General features: G+C 36.9%; 1 protein-coding gene across 1 annotated transcript in view; it reads left to right on the top strand.

The window, feature by feature from the left end:
• The first annotated feature begins 216 nt into the window (after positions 1–216).
• NTMC2T2.1 (Calcium-dependent lipid-binding (CaLB domain) family protein) overlaps positions 217–17924 on the top strand; it is a 31420-nt gene continuing 13712 nt past the window's right edge. Inside the window, exons 1-7 of the mRNA XM_089820275.1 lie at positions 217–1249; positions 2296–2400; positions 2539–2589; positions 2853–2973; positions 3490–3611; positions 8503–8604; positions 8718–8792. Of these exons, the coding sequence (XP_089676401.1) occupies positions 1145–1249; positions 2296–2400; positions 2539–2589; positions 2853–2973; positions 3490–3611; positions 8503–8604; positions 8718–8792 (681 nt within the window). The 5' untranslated portion in view covers positions 217–1144. The remainder of the gene's footprint in view (positions 1250–2295; positions 2401–2538; positions 2590–2852; positions 2974–3489; positions 3612–8502; positions 8605–8717; positions 8793–17924) is intronic.

Here is a 17924-nt window from a genome sequence, read left to right on the forward strand (position 1 = left end):
TTATTAAAATCTTTCATTCATTCATTCACAATATCCTATATATGAAAATAAATTATAGAAAAAGGACATTGAAAGACTTAAGACCCTTCGTAAAGATAATTAAAATTCTAAATTTGGAATCGATCATATAAAATCTAGATTCAACTTATTTCCATAAAAAAAACCCATAACAATTTAATACTGTAAAACATGCACTTTGGAGACACCTAATAACTTATAGTAGAGTTTAAGAATTTAAGATGCATACTTCAATGTGACAAGTGTCGATGTTTACAGATCCATAGAAAACGCAATGTTTAAATTCAATATATAAACACCTAAACTTAAAACTGGGTCGACATTACAGATCTACAGACGAAGCCGTCATTTTCGGCTGATGAGAATTTGACCTTTGAGAAAAGGTTGGTTAGTGTTCTTTTCATCTTAGCTAACTTCTCCTTCGGTGGATTTCGACCATTACAAAGCCAGGCGGCTTAATCCTGAGGTTTTGACTATTAGATTATCGCTAAGTTCCGTCGACTTTCTGCTTTCTTGTAGATGTTTTTACCCGTTGGGCGGAGCTTACAAAGCTATGGTTTTTCCAAGTATTACCTAACCGACTTTTGTCTTTTGGTGGTCCGATTGGCCCGTGGAATTGTTTTGTCCGTTGTAGATTGAAAATTATTATTTTTTAAATGCGCTAAGGTCGGTCTGAAACCCCTGGGCGGCCATTAAAGCTCAGTGAATTACGGAGTTCCAGTTCGCGAATTCGGAGGCATTGCAGTGAAAAAGAATCAGCTGAGGCTTTGCTTTTGTATTAAAGTGGGATGGTCCGTTTTTAGGAGACAAATTGAGAGGTTTGTTTGAGTGGCATTTAAGAAAGGTAGGTAAGCTGAGGTAAGCTCTCGAGTACAGCGGTTTAGGTTTAGTTTGTGGTGTTTCAGAGCGATTAAAAATGTTAGTTTTGGCGGTTTTCGTAATGAGTCAGGGCAGGGCGTTTGAGACGGTTATGCCCAGAGCTCAAGAATATTAGCTTTGTTGGGGGAACACCTGAGCCTCTTTGAGTCGCCGAAGCGCTCATTGGTTCCAGTTTTGCCTTGTAAGAGGGGTTTTGCGTTGCTGTAGCAGAAGAGTTCTTTTGAAGGGGAGGGAAAGGAAGGATGCGATGGCCTTCATCACAGGCGTTGTTGTGGGATTTATCGTCGGAATTGCACTTGTGGTTGCCTTCGTCCATGCGGAGAACACGCGAGCCAAACGACGAAGCCAGTTGGTTAGTTAATTCTTTTCGTTGCGTTTTGTATATAAAGCAATGCTAAATTGTCATGCTATTCTTATTAAAGATTTTAGGCTTCTCTAGGCCTCAAGTTGCTGCCAGAGGGTCACTGCATAAAAATAGTATAGAAATTTTGAAGAAATGGCGTTCTGGATCTTACTTCAAGTTCCTTTATCAGGAAAAATCGGGATGAGTGATCTATTTGAAATATATTATAATGCCATTGCTCTGTTGCGTACGATGTTTCTCATCAAACTTATTGCAGTTCACCTCAAGGTCCCACAACACTCGCATCTTGAATATTGCTCTACTCAATATAAGTCTTGGAAACTTCCTTTGTTCGAATCGTTAGACTAGCTGACAACAATTGCAGTCCATTTTTTGATCTAAATAGTCATCTTTTCATTCAGCCTATGCGGGGTGTTCATTCTTTCGTTACCTTCCCGTTCTTGTTTACATGGCTTATCTAACCAACCAAAGGGATATGTACCTTCAGGAACTCTTTCACCGCTTAATATCATATGCGGGGCACTTCACATGCTTTTCCTCCAAATATTTTGTTCTGAAACATGAGAATAAACTAAATAATGAGTTTTCGGCAAATTATTACACAGTGATGCAACATTCCATATTTAAGGATCCATATTTATAAGTAATCTTCTTGGGTAGCTTGTACATATCTTCAAACCTTATTTTATATCGCCAATTTGAAGATGAATGGTTTGCTATATGAGCCACGTTGACAACCTATATTATTTTTTTCTTTACCAATACTTGAACAGAATTTGGCTAATCCCAGTGCAATGTCAATGTACTTGTATTTTCTGTCTAATATACAATGCAATGCAGAAGGATTTATATTGCAGACTCATTGATCGCATCTGGTCATCCACGGATGCTAATGCAATCTATTCATACTTGACTTTTTATGCATAATGATATCTTTTAAAAAGTTTATTCTGTGTGTTGTTTTCTCTCTGCTTTTTCTTCTTACATATGTAAGCATACATCGAGGAAGTTTAGCTAACAAAGGTTTGTTACAGGCCATGAACATTGCAGCTCTATCAAAGTTAACGGTTGAAGATGCAAGAAGGATAATTCCAAAAGAGTTCTTCCCACCGTGGGTTGTTTTTTCCAACATGCAAAAGGTAAACAACTCTTTGTGGCTTGAGTGATCTCTTTTGTGGGTCTCTATCAAGAACATGAATGTGACAACAAAATGTATTATGTATATTGATGGGATTGATCAGATGATGACATAAATCTGTACTTTTCTGTTAATACAGTTAAACTGGTTAAACCATCAGCTAACAGTGGTGTGGCCGTATGTTGATAAGGTACACTACAATATGCTGCTATGGTAATTTGCTCTTGTATTAGCTCTCCTTTTTTTAATTCTTGGGTTACTCTATGTTCATTGCACTTAAATATGAATTCTAAATTTGATAATTGATTCATGATATATTTAACTTTGGTAATTAATTCAACGATTTGCATTCTCATCTTTCTCAGTGGTTGTGCTTGCATTTCAGATTCTTATCTGAGAGTTTATAGATGTTAGTTTTACTGCAGTTTTTGAATACTTAGTGTTATGCAACAGGCAGCATCTCAAATGATCAAAACGTTAGTAGAACCAGTGCTAGAGCAATATAGACCAGCCATTTTGGCTTCTCTCACATTTTCAAAGCTTACCCTTGGTACTGTTGCGCCACAGTTCACAGGTTTGCATTCAACCCATACTATTTAGCTATCGATATTCTTTAAGACATTTTGTTGAACCTCAACCAATTATTTCTTTGTTTGAAATATTCTTTTGAAGGAGATTTTAGTGTGTCACTTTACTTAGACATGAAACTTCCCAGTAGCTAGCATATTTTGGCTAGTTCAGATATGTATATTTATTTAAAGCACAATGTTCAGGAGCACTGTCAAGGTCAAGATACCAGTTGGCTACTCATATCCATATGAACAGACTTTAGTGGTAGGATGTGAAATAGTTTTTTGAGGATATGAAGCCTTCATTAAAGCTGAGGAGATTTTATCTTTCTTAAGATTTTGAATTAGATACTTGTGTCTCCTATTTTTCCTAATGATAAAATAAATAATACTAGAACTTAGAATCATTCAATGAAGAGGGAAATTTCTGTTCCAGACTGAGTTAATAGTGACATTTTTATGCTAATCAACTTTTAGTTAAATCCACAAGAAATTTCTTTGATTCATATGTTGCTTTACAGGAGTTAGAATTGTTGAAAGTAATGACAAGGAAGTCATTATGGAGATAGAATTGCAATGGGATGGTAATCCTAGCATTATCCTGGATGTTATGACCTTAATTGGCGTGGCACTTCCTATCCAGGTAATCACTAGAGGCCTTTCACAACTTGAAATGCATTTCATCAACAACAATGCTTTAAATACTTCTTGCAGCATCAGTATTCCTGGTGAAAAATGATCATTTGTTGTAGTCTGCATTATGATGGTCAGATATTAAACATTGAAGATACTTGTATAGCTAAAAATAAAGGGCATTTGCTCTTTATTTTGATAGAAATAGAAACCTAACTGATGCAATGCTGGGTGTCAATTTGACTATCTTTTGACTTGTTTGTTGGAGATGGCCTTTCACAACTTGAAATGCATTTCATCAACAACAATGCTTTAAATACTTCTTGCAGCATCAGTATTCCTGGTGAAAAATGATCATTTGTTGTAGTATGCATTATGAGTCAGATATTAAACATTGAAGATACTTGTATAGCTAAAAATAAAGGGCATTTGCTCTTTATTTTGATAGAAATACAAACCTAACTGAGGATGCAATGCTGGGTGTCAATTTCACTATCTTTTGACTTGTTTGTTGGAGATGACTTAGAATAGATTTTTGAAGGTATTATTGATTATTGATTTTATAGCCGCTTCTTCAATGGTTGCTTAGCATTGGTAGGGATAAGTGAGAAGGGCATATGTATTACACTTTTCGTGATTGAATAGTTGAACACAACTTCTGGTTGAGCTCATGTTGCAAGTGGCTTTCCCTCCTTGCTTGACCATAACTTTTCGACTCCTAGTTGTCTTCTTTTGATTGATAAATGCCAATGTGATCTCTCATGTCTGCCATACAATTATAATACAACCAAACAAGCATTCAACCATACAATATATGAACGCCAACATGCAGAATCAAATACTTAATGTTTCAAGGAGAAACACCAAACACTCAATCCTCCTTTGATATAAGGGCATCTGCCATGCTAAGCTTGCAAAGTAATATTATGGAATAACTTCAAGGTTCCCTTTGTAATCGTGGACTTCACTCAGTTTTATGATGTGATATGCTGGTTATCGCAAAGGAACTTACGCTATTCATTCAAGGGATATCAACTCTTGCACTCCTAGAGATTTTGCTTCACAATGTGCAATGAAAATGTAGTTGGATTTTTCAACTTTTCCACTTCAACTCCAACTCCAACTCATAACTTCTATTTCTACTTCTAACTATGAATTAAAGGAATCGCGAATGAACTTGGACTCTATTGGATGTAGCTTGATCAGCGACTCCACCCACCTAGTGCAAGCTTCTAAGTTCTAATGAACACTTAAATGGTTTTCAAATTAATATCTTTTCTCCAATCCCATTAAATGAATATGAACTAAGGATTGAACATCAATTGGAGTTAATTGCATCAATCATCAACTCACCACACAAGGTGCTTCTACCATTAGCAAGAGGCTACTAGCCTTGATTTGTTTGAGTCGATCAAACAAACATTCACAAATACTTTCATCCAACTAAACTACTTCAACATGAAAATAGATCTACTCCAAGTGAAAGATTGAAGATACCATGCAACACTTCAAAGCAATAGGAGTAATTCACCATGAAGAACCAACAATGAACTATCCATTACTTGAAAGCATCATAGCAACAATTTGATCAAGTCTCTCCCTTATCTAGCCTGCTCTACTTTAGCTTTCTAATTCCACCTTCTAAACTAATGAATCACAAATGAGAAGGTCTTGGCCTTTTATAGATGTCCACGTACAATGAAGGGCCAAGACCGTTTCAAGATAAAGGGTCGAGCTTTCTTCTTACAAATCTTAATTAGGGTTGCCAAATTTACAACCAATTACTTGAGGGCATCACATAGTGGCCCAATAAGAAAATTACATTGATTCCACTAACCAATGAGAAAATTGGACACTTGGCATGTTATAATTGACTATGCTTGGAATTGGAATTTTCTTCATGGCCTTGACTTGAATTTGCACTTGCACCCCCCTTGTGAACTTTATCTTCATCTTCAAATTTGTCTTTGATAACCTTGATGTTGAGTCCTCCACATTTGAATTTTTTGAGCATGAAGTCATCCTGAAGCTTCAACTTGGAGTCTCAAGCATCCTATTGCCATCATCCTCATCCTACCAAACCTCTGGCTTTAGCTCCTAACATGTTTGTGTCTACCAAAACAAAATCCTTTTATGAGCCCACTAGAATTAAAATTGTTTTCATCAATTTGAATTAAAATTAATAGGCTAGAGTTTATTAATTGGTATGTCAGTGTATTTTATTACTATAGATTTGAAAATAGTCTTTTAAAATCTTCTCTAAGTAAAGAATGTCAAAAAAGGTTAAATTGTTTTTGTTAATTATATACAAATTCACTCTCAAATTAAATTTACTAGCCTCTTTAAATAAAAACTTAAATTAAAAGAAATAATCTAATTAAATCCTCATGGCACTTAAGAGAAAGACATTTGTTTTAATTTTCCCTTCGATGTATCAATTATTTAATATAAGAAAATCAAAACTAAAAAACAAACAAAGTCAGAAAAATGATAATTTAAAAAAGCACTAATATTTCTCCTTTAATAAATTTTCACCTTAGTAAAAGAAAATCAAAGAACTATTTTAAATTTCTCAAATTTTAAATACCTCCAATCCCCCAGGTCCTCCTCTCCCTCACTTGAAACCCTAAGTCAATAATTTGGAGCTGTAAAATAAAATAATCCACCTCTCTTATATAGGAGATGCTAAGGGTGAGGCATGACTCCTCATAAGGGGCCAACCCAACTTACCCCCCAAAAAATTAAATTAACTAAAAAAGAACCCTCAAAAACTATGAAATTGAAAAAAAGGCCTTCTAAAGTTGGTTAAAAATAATTAGATCTTTGGTTGAGCGGAAAGGATGAGATTGGGAGGAAAAAATCAAATCCTCTGTCCCTATAATCTTCCAGCAATTAAATCCTCCGATGATTGCAATCTCCATTCTCTTCTTGTGCAAAATGAGGAGTGGAATATTGGTTGATTGCTGGGGAAGAAAATCCTCTCAACCTAGCGGAATCTGACCTCAAAGAGGATTATAAGGTTTGGATACAATGGAATTTGCATTATGAAGAGGACAAAATCCTCCACAGCTAGCGGAATCCAATGGTGACCAATGAGTTTTTAAAATTCTAACTCCATATAAGGTGGAATTGGCTGTGACGAGGATTTCAAATTTTCCTCCAATCACACAGCAGGAATGCACATTTTGAGGGGGTGGTGAAATGCACAGCAGGACTTCATATAACTCATTTGACAATTCAGCAATAATAGGAATAGGGAACTTGTCCTCATAGTGAGTTTATATAGGTTGCAAAAGTCCAAACATGATAACTATGAGCCATCTTTCTTCAAAACTTGGAGTATCCAGGACACAAGGTCTAACATTTGATCGAATGGCCTAGATATTGAACAATACTTAAGATCATCTTCTTAATTTCACTTTTCTATTTATGGCAATCTTAATCAAATTCCATCTATTTATGTCAAACTTTAGGCTGAAATTTTTTTCCTTTTCCTTAAAAGTTGCTGAAATGGCATTCTTGGCATGGATTCCAAAGTATTATATATAGACTTAATTGTGTAGGTGGAATCAAATTCCGATCTTAAAGCTTGGCCAAATTCCTGTAGTCTACATATTCCAGGCCAACCCATTATCCTTCTATTTTAACGGTCTTTCCTGAATTTCCTTTCACATCTTACAATGCAGAATAGGTACTCTACATTGACTGAGTTGATCTTTTACTTGTAATACTTTGAAGGCAAGGAATTCCTTGGATTATGTAGGATCCAATGAATAGTTTTCAATTCAATCTAGTTGCTGTTACTTATGTCAGAATTTTATAAATGTATTTAAAGCAGTGTAACACGAGGACTCGCACCCTCCTCCCAAACCTCGAAGTACCTGTCCCTGAGACATCCCCGCACCAGGTGCTTGAGTACCCAAGTATCCCCACCTCCGCCATTCCGCAACCATGCTGCTGCTGGGATGGGTACTTGAATTTCTATTTGATTTTGATTTTTGAATATTACTATTGGGTATGTACTATGTTCAATGTTCTATAGTTCTAGCTCATGTTGCAATTTTGCTATGTTCAATTATTTTAATTTGCTATGTTCTACTGAAACATCATTTCATAACTAGCATTTCAAGTTCTATGTGTATACTATACAACATCCCTCCCTGCCTTGTCCTCCCCTTGCTGCCGTCCCTCTGCTGTCCCAAAAATGAAGCCCATCTTCCCCGTGTCCCGGAAACTCATTTTGGCACCTTCCTTGTGCCGACGTACTTCAGTACTGGGGTAACACTGATCTAAAGAGACTGGTCTAACAACGTCAAGAAATTTCATGTCCTTTTCTGTGGGGGATCAAGTTTTTATAAAGCCTTTTCGTTTCTTAGAGCTGATTTTTTCTTGACTCTGTAATTTCTTATACTATCTCCAACCCTGCAAGATAGTGAAACTTGTGGAAATATTCTACTTGAAATTCTCTTGAACTTGGGGCTGCTTCTGCACCTAGACCTACCACAACTTTTGGGGTTCTGGAGCCACTTAACATGAACAGTTTGTTATCCTTTTATGATAGATTTCTTGGAGTATATTTCAGCACTTCCTTCTTGCTGTTGTTGTCATCTTTCTTCAGTTCAGAAGTTCTAAAATATTTCTCAACTTCTTTTCTGATTTTCTCATTGTATCATATGACCTATATTTTCTAAGAAGAATGCCTTCTTATGACACTTTTCCTCATTTCGAAAATATTGGTTTTTAAAATTACTTATCCATTTTCCTTTGCTCCTAATTGTTTGTGTATTCAATCGGTATTTACTATATCTAAATTTCTCCTGTGATTTTGTCCTTACAAATTTATGAATTTTCCATTTGGAGGGGATTTGAAGAAATAGAGTTAATAATTTATTTCTCTTCAGGTCAAGAATGTGGGTTTCACTGGTATTTTTCGGCTGATTTTTAAACCTTTAGCAGCTGAGATCCCATGCTTTGGAGCTCTTACATATTCTTTACGGGAGAAGGTGAGGTGGTGCACAAGATAAATGAGATGGCTTTTTAATTATGCTTGAAAGCTATTTGTGGTTGAAGACATTATGGATGCATTTATTAATTGTAAATGCTATTATGGTTGCAGAAAAAGCTAGATTTTACATTGAAAGTTGTTGGAGGGGATATGTCATCCATTCCGGGAGTGTCTGGTGCCATAGAGGTGAGTTTTCACTTTGGTTTCTGCTTAATTCTTTAGTCAATCTTTTTTTTGAGCTCACTGACAATCCTTTGTCATTTGTACTTCTTATAGACTAGCTTCATTTTCTCATTTGACAAGTAATGCAGAGTCATTTCTCCTACTATTTGACACTCAACATTTATGTCAGGAACCCATGTGTGAATCATCCTTTCTATTAGTCTAGGGCACTATATAATTTGTAAAATCAATTCTGAACAAGAGCTTGCAGATTCTGCTCTAAACGATATTTTACTAAAACCTTAACAACCAATTGGATATGGCAGCATTGCAATTGAATAAGTCAAAATGTAGCCTATTGTGATGCAACATAAACAGTATATCAAAAAGGTAACAGATAGAAAAGACATTCTTGTTGATTTGTGTGTCAAATAGAAATATCCACAACTTACCAGATTTGCATCAATAGTAAATGCAAATATTTTTAAACTAGACCAGGAAGGAAGAACTATTACACAAATAGATGTGTCAAGAAGGTTGTTCAATTCATTGGGCATAATTATGAACAAATTGAGACCAGTCTGCAGCATGCTACTGCAAATGACAAATAGTGCTATGATAAGCATCTGTCACTGCCCACCCTTTAGGTCAGTGGTAGAGTTTGGCTACACCTGCAGCAGGAGAGATTGACAGGACATTACCTCAAGCTTTAGTCTCTTAGGTACACATCCCATGCCATCACCAAGCAAGTGAGAGAGAATTCATTAGAGCTTGATATAGCTTGGGATACTTCCAGTCTTAAATGTAGAATTATTGCCTCCATAATACCTTTGTCGAATGCTTTAGGTGTTTCAGAGACACTTCAATAAGCAAAAATTAAATCTGGATGTAACATTCCAATGGAGTTGGATCATTCATTGATGCCAGTGTCAAACAGACAAGACAACTATCTCTTCTAGATTGTCAACAGAGGTCATGTTCCAAGGGAATATGATTTATGGAAGTGCAGGTCGTAAATCAGCTCCCTCATCTTATGTTAAACTTTCTGGCAATGGGAACCTTTGTTCTATAAGGAGTGGTGACTGATCCAAAAGGATATGGGTCACTATATCATATTGTGAATCTCGGATGATGCATTGGAAACTTCTGTTTTTTCATTATCAAAAACTTCGGCCTAGTCAGTTGCTATATTTCAAAGCACGTCATAACTCCTCGTCAATGCTACTTTTTCACTTATTTTTGGCAGTTGTGACAGTTGCCACTAAAGTATGAGTTACCATGTCTGATGCAGAAGCATCCTGGGTGTAAGAGCAATCTTACATCAACCCAAAAGTATTTTATTTCAATTGTTTAAATAAGGGTTGTTTTGCAGAGTTGCTGCCTGTGGAGGCTTGCTACTTAGTAAGTCAGCTATACAAGCTCTGAATGTCCTAATTTCAAAGGTGGATATTCATCTTGGATATATCAGCCTACCAGTTGAGGCTCAGTGCCATATCATGTGTATTTATGAATTTATTGTGGATTTTTGGTTTGTTATTTTGGTATATAAACTGTAGGCTCACCATTGAAGGCCTAAAGTGGCTGGATGAGGCCCAAAAACTTGACGGATGGGCACTTGGTTTGACTTAGGTCTGTAGATCAAAAGCTGAGATTTCCGAAAAGTGGTTATAATAGTCAATAGGAGCAACAGTTCGAGAGTTATGGCCTTCCGAAGTTGGGCCAACCAAAACTTTCAAAATAAATGTAAAAAATGTAGTTGACTGACTTTATATGTATTGTTAGGGTCTGTCAACCTTAGGTATTAAGTTTGGGTGTCTAGAACCTTTTTGGGCGGCATAAAATTGCCTATTTAAGAAATGCCTGAACATTTATTAGGACAACTCTAGATGATAGTTTGTAGCTTTGTCTTGCAGATAACTTTAATGAAGGTGCCCATGTGGGTTAGCATATTGTAATTCTAAATTCTGTAATTTTGCATTTGCGATGATAATAAGAAGCCCATATTTTGTTCTCACAAATTGTTGTTATTTCTTTGTTTCTATTACGCCTTTATGGTATTAAGGGGAGCACCCTTCATCAAGTGGTGTCAAAGATGGAGTTCCTAAATGTGTGGATAGATTGCCGATTGTGAGGCAGTTCACACTAGGATCGTGTTTTGGGCTGTGCGTGTAGACAAATCGCCAACTATGAGGCAGTTTGCACTAGGGTTCAGCAAAGGTGCGAAAATGCCTCCACGAAGAAAGCGTGGTGGAAGAGTCAAAGGTGTTATACCTGAGGATTTTAGAACCCTCCAGAGGCAAATGCAAGCATTGCAAGAAAGGATGCGTGGAGGATGAAACAGAAGAAGGAAATGTGAACCAAGCCATAGTAAAGGAAGTTCTTAACCTAGAGGAGGCAAAGCTTTTTAAGGCCATTTCCAGTATTGGAAAGAGACCTAAGTTTGATGTTCTCACATTTTTGCGAAATCTCAACCCAGAGGAATTGATTGAGTGGATCAAATGAACTAGAAGAGTACTTTGAATATGAAGATGTTGAAGATTTGGATAGGGTCAATTTTGTGAAGGCCAAACTGAAGGGTCATGCAAAGATTTGGTGGTAGGAGATCTAGTTGGAGCGAAATAAAAGAGGAAAGGACAAAATCACTATATGGGATTAGATGGTAGCTAAAATGAAGCTACAGTTCATTCCCGTGGAATATGAGCTTGCTCTGTTAAAAAAATGCAAGGGTTGAAGCAAGTGGGAAAATTTGTTCAAGATTATACCGAAGAGTTCTACTGAGTTCTCATTATAAAATTGGCCATGCAAAAGATGATAAGGAGAAAGTGGCTCGTTATCTTAATGGGTTAAGGCCAAACATTCAAGAGGAGCTGAGTCTTGTTCGAGTGACCAGTATTGAGGAGGTGTACCAGTTTGCCCTAAGAGTTGAGGAGAAGCTAAGCAAAAAGTTTGATAACAAAAATAGTGGTAGAGGTCGTGGTGAAAGATCTTGCAGATGATCTTATGGAAGACGAAATGATGAATAAGAAGAACAAGGATGAGGCTGAAAGTAGCAGTCAGAACCAAAGGGGAAATAATTCCAATAGTTTCCATGACCAGAATAATAGAGAGCAAAGAGGAAGAGAAAGAGGAAGAGGAGGTTTTCATGGAAAATGCTTTCGTTATGGAGAAGAAGGGCATAGAGCATTCAAATGTTCCCAACGCCAAGGATCGATCGAAGAACAAAAGGCTAGGCCAGAGTTGTGCATGTTGATGAAGATGTTAGATCATCACATTTTGAAGATGCTGAAAGAGGAGAGGTCCTAGTTAACATAAGAGTTCTGCTAAGTGGCAAGAATGAACTTGATCAAAGAAGGAGCTTGTTTCGCACAAGGTGCAAATGTGAAGATAAGTGTTGTGAAGTGATCATTGATGGTGGAAGTACTGACAATTTTGTGTTAGAAACGATGGTCAGAGAATTAAAGTTGAAGAGGCAGAAACACCCACGCCCATATTGTATTGCTTGGGTGCAAGATGACCACAAGGTCATGGTCAGTGCACAATGCTCGGTGAAGTTCAAGATCAGAAGCTACCAGGATGAGGTGCTTTGTAATATCATACCTATGGACATTTGTCATATGTTGTTGGGTAGGCCATGGCAGTTTGACAGGTATGTTGTACATGATGAGCGACCAAATACCTACACTTTGTTAAAGGATGAAGTGAAACATAAGTTGAAGCCATTGAAGGAGAATGAAGAAAAGGTATGTAGTATTGCCAGAATATGTTTCGTTGATGGAAAGGAGTTTCTCCAAGGTATGCAACGTGAGCATATGTGTTTTTGCTATAATTCCAAAAGATGGTAAAGAAGTAGAGGAGGTACCTACAGAAGTTGCAGATATGTTGGGAGAGTTTTTGTGTCAGATAATGTACTTGATGGATTACCCCTAGTGAGGAAGATTAGTCACCAAATGGTTTTGATTCCAAGATCCAGTTTGCCAAACAAGGCAGTGCACAGAATGACACCAGCAGAAAGTGAAGAGTTGAACAAACAAGTTCATGAGTTGTTCCAGAAGGGGTTGATTCAAGAGAGTCTGAGTGCTGTAACAACAATATTAGCACCAAAGAAGAATGGAGAATGGAGGATATGCACAAATTCTCGCTCTATCAACAAGATTGCAATCAAGTATAGATTTCCATTGCCAAGGATGGATGATATTAAAGACTATTTGAGTGGAGTTGAGTATTTCACAAAGATAGATTTGAAGAGTGGATACCATTAGATTCGCATCAGAGAAGGTGATGAGTAGAAGACTGCCTTCAAGACAAGGGAAGGATTGTACGAATGTTTAGTCATGCCTTTTGGGCTAACCAATGCACTAAGCACTTTCATGCAATTCATGAATGAGGTACTGAAGGAGTTTCTGGGTAAGTTGGTCATTGTTTACCTAGATGATGTTTTGATCTTTAGTAAGACATTATAGGAGCATTTAATGCATATTTGAAAGGTGTTTGATAAGTTCAGGGAAGAAAAGTTGCTGATAAGTTTGAAGAAGTGTAGTTTTGTGAAGGAGTTGGTGCACCTAGGATTTGTAGTTTTAGCAGAAGGACTGAAAATGGACCTAGAGAAAGTTAAGGCTATCCTTGAATGGCCTACTCCAAAGAGTTCTATAGAGGTAAGATCTTTTCATGGATTGGCTAGTTTTTACAGAAAGCTCATAAAAGGTTTTAGCAGTATTTGTGGGCCCCCTTGACTGAAACAATGAGAGGAGATAGGAAAGTATTTAAGTGAATGTAGGAGCAGATAAGAGTTCTAATTTGTTGAAACAGAAAGTTATAGAGCAACCTGTTTTAACACTTCCAGATTTTAACAAAGTGTTTCAAGTAGATTGTAACGCTAGTGGTACTGCAATAGGAGTTGTTGAGCCAAGAAGGTAGACCTATTGCTCATTTTAGTGAAAAATTGAATGATGCCAAAAGAAAATATTTTGTTTATGATTAGGAATTTTATGCTATAGTTCAGACATTGAAGAAGTGGAGACACTATCTTCTTCTAAAGGAGTTTGTTTTGTATACTGATCATCAAGCTTTGCAATATTTGAATAGTCAAGGAAAATTGAATCAAAGACATTTGAAGTGGGTTGAGTTTTTGCAAAGTTATATATTTGTTATGAAATACAGGAATGGGAAGTCTAACAGAGTTGCAGATGCTCTTAGTAGAAGAGAACTTTTGTTGACAGAAATGCAAATTGAGGTGGTTGGGTTCAAGGAACTCAGTAATTTGTATCCAGAGGATCTTGATTTTGGTGAAGCATGGAAGGCTTGTATAGACCTTGTTACACTTGATAGGACGAAATGGTTGGATTTCATAATCCAAGATGGTATGTTGTTCAAAGGAAGCCAGTTGTGCATTCCAAGAAGTTCAATGAGAGAGAATTGTCAAGGAGAAGCATAGTGGAGGATTGGTTGGACACTTTGGGAGAGATAAGACCATTGCTATGGTTGTTGAGAACTATTATTAGCCACAGTTGCAGCAAGATGTGAAGAAGTTTGTAAAAAGTTACAGAGCATGTCAGATGGCAAAAGGATTGAAGCAGAATATGGGGTTGTATCAGTCATTACTTGTACCAGAGAAGCCGTGGGAGGATGTTAGACTAGACTTCATTCTTGGATTACCAAGGACTTAGTGAGGGCATGATTCTATTTTTGTGGCGGTTGACAGATTTTCAAAGATGGCACATTTTATTCCCTGCAATAAGACTAGTGATGTTCATGTGGCAGAGTTGTTTTTCAGAGAAGTGGTGAGACTACATGGTCTGCCAAAGAGTATAGTTTCAGAATTGAATATTTCACCAATATTTAATATGTTAGATTTGACAGAGTATTATGAAGGAGGTGATGGAGCTGAATTTGCAGAACTGCAGTGGAGTATTCCAACAGCTAGTTTGGCTACTGATGCAGAGATAAATGCAACGGAAACAAACACAATAGAAACCAGCACCAGCAAGAGATAGATTGTAAAATTCTTCTGTTTAATTTATCAAATGAACAGTACATACATTAGCTCTTCTTGCAGTTTTCTTCTCTTCGTAACTTTGTATCCAGAAACTTTTCTCTCTAACTTAACCTAAACCTAAACCTAAAAACTCTATTTATACTTTCTACGACAGTCTACAGAACATTCTAGATGATTACAATATAGAAAATTCTAGATTAATATAGAATAGGGAAGAATGACCCCACAATGATCTGTACAAATCCCAAGAAAATTATCTTATCCTAATGACGAAATCAAGATAAATTTCTCAAGTCGGCTCATGCATAAAACTTGACCTAAATACATAAAACTTGACCTAAATACTGTATATTAAACTTTGACCTAAATACTTTATGTGGGTGCTTCTGCACCATACTCCTCAGGAAATTTTATCTCAAGCCCACTTGAGATGAGCTCTTGTAGAGTGGTACCTTGCTTCTTGATATCTTGTTCAGTCATCCACACAGCATCTGCATCCGAATAACCTTTGAGTTTTACCAAATATTGATTGGACTCCTTTCCTCTTCGCTGCTTAATGACTTTGCTGTCAAGTATCCTGTCTAGTTGTGGTGTCTGCTTAAATGGTAGACGTTGAATGTCTTCTGTATCAGCAATCTATCCTGTATCAATTTCTTCAATGGATGCTTTGAATGATGTGAGGTCTGCTATGTTGAAGATGGGAGAAATGCCAATCTCAGGTGGCAATTGAATCTCATAAGCATTTGGTCCAAACCTCTTTAATATTTGACAAGGACCTAGTTTTCTCAACATAAGTTTGGTAGATTTACCTTTTGGTAGCCTCTCCTTCTTGAGATTTGCCCATACTAAATCTCCCACTTCAAATTCTAAGTGTCTCCGTTTCTGATCTGCATGCTTCTTATACTTGTTAGAGGTTTTTCGGAGTTGTGCTTTGACTCCATCATGGATTTCTTTTATGGCAGTAGCAAATTCTTCTCCTTGGGCACTAACTTCTTGTTGTGAACTCATATCTTTTAACTCAAAAATCCCTCTAGGATGAATTCCATATACCACTTGAAATGGTGACTTTCCTGTACTTCTATTGATGGAGTCATTATATGCAAATTCAGCTTGGGGTAGGATTACATCCCATTTTGCTGCATGTTGTCTTGTGAGTGTTCTTAACAAATTGCCCAATGTTCTATTAACTGCCTCTGTTTGGCCATTAGTTTGAGGGTCGTAGGCTGATGAAAATAATAAATTGGTTCCAAGTTTCCTCCATAAAGTTCTCCAAAAGTGTCCTACGAACTTCACATCCCTGTCTGAAACTATATTGAGGGGTAGCCCATGAATTCTTATGACTTCCTTGAAAAAGAGATTTGCTACATGAGAAGCATCATTGGTTGACTTACAGGGTAAGAAGTGAGCCGTTTTGCTAAACCTATCTACTACAACAAATACACTATCATACCCCTTTTGTGTTCGTGGCAGCCCCATTACAAAATCCATCGTTATGCTTTCCCAAGGTCTAGATGGTATTGGTAAAGGTTGATAAAGCCCAGCATTTGTAGTCCTTCCTCTGGCCCTTTGACAAATCATACATGTTGCCACAAAGTTTCTCACATCAGTCTGAAGTTTAGGCCAATAGTAGTACCTTCTAACCAATTCTAAGGTTTTATCCAAACCAAAATGTCCACCCATTGTTCCACTGTGCTTCTCTTTGATAATGTTTGTCCTCATAGAGCACCTGGGTACACATAGTTGTCCTCCTTTGAAAAGAAGTCTGTCTTGTATCAAGAAATCAAGAAAATCAGCATGGTATCTCTTACCAAACTCCATACATACCTTGTAGATGTCACCAAAATCTGGATCTGCTACATACATGTCCTTGAGTGCTTCAATTCCCACACTTTCTAGCTGTATCTGGGAGACAGTCAAATTCCTTCTACTAAGAGCATCAACAACCTTATTTGATATGCCCTTCTTATGCTTGATGGTGAAAGTATAGGCCTGTAAATACTCCATCCATTTCATGTGCCTATGACTTAATTTGTCTTGGCTATTTAGAAAACTAAGTGCTTGGTTATCAGCATACACAACAACCTCCTTTGGCAATAAGTAATGTCTTCACCTTTTGAGAGCTTGAACCAATGCATACATTTCTAAGTCATATAAAGATTATTTCTGCTTGGCTTCATTGAGTTTTTCACTTGAGAAAGCCACTGGTTTTCCTTCTTGACTAAGAACTGCCCCTATAGCAACCTTGCTAGCATCACATTCTACTTGGAAAACTTTGTTAAAATCAGGTAAAGAAAGAATTGGCTGCTCACTAACCTTTTTCTTAAGTAACTCAAAAGCTTCATTTGTTGATTGACTCCATGCAAACTTACACTTCCTTCCTCATTTAAAATTTTCTAACATAGGAGCACATATATGACTGAAATTTCTTATGAATTTCCTATAAAATGTAGCAAGACCATGAAAGCTTCTAACATCTCCAATTATTTTTGGAGGGGGCCAGGATAGCATAGCACTTATTTTTTCTTTATCCATCTTCAAGCAACTTTGGGAGATCACAAAACCTAGATATGTCAGCTCCTCTTGCATAAACAAACTTTTTTCCAAATTTATTACCAATTTCTCCTCGTGAAGTCTTCTCAAAACCATGTCAATGTGCTTTAGGTGTTCTTCCTTTGTCTTGCTGAAAATTAATATGTCATCTAAATATACTATGACAAACTTGCCATTGAAGTCCTTGAGTATTTCATTCATAAGTCTCATAAAAGTACTAGGAGCATTAGAGAGTCCAAATGGCATTACCTTCCATTCACATAATCCATCATTAGTTTTGAATGCTGTCTTCCACTCATCTTCAGCTCTTATCCTTATTTGATGATTTCCACTTTTTAAGTCAATCTTGGAGAAATACTTTGCACCTCCCAAACAATCAAGCAAATCTTCAATTCTTGGCATTGGAAACCTATATCTGATTGTAATCTTATTAATGGCTCTAGAATCAATGCATAACCTCCAGGTTCCTTCTTGGGTGCCAAAACAGCAGGTACAACACATGGGCTTAAGCTTTTTGTAATCAAGCCAGAATCGAGTAACTCCTTTACTTGTCTGGCAATCTCTTCATTTTGTTGTGGTGTCATCTTGTATGCAGCCTTATTGGGTAAAGTAGC

This window comes from Cupressus sempervirens, chromosome 3 (genome assembly GCF_028749045.1).
Source record: "Cupressus sempervirens isolate cs-2001-9-10 chromosome 3, ASM2874904v1, whole genome shotgun sequence".
Classification (NCBI taxonomy): domain Eukaryota; kingdom Viridiplantae; phylum Streptophyta; class Pinopsida; order Cupressales; family Cupressaceae; genus Cupressus; species Cupressus sempervirens.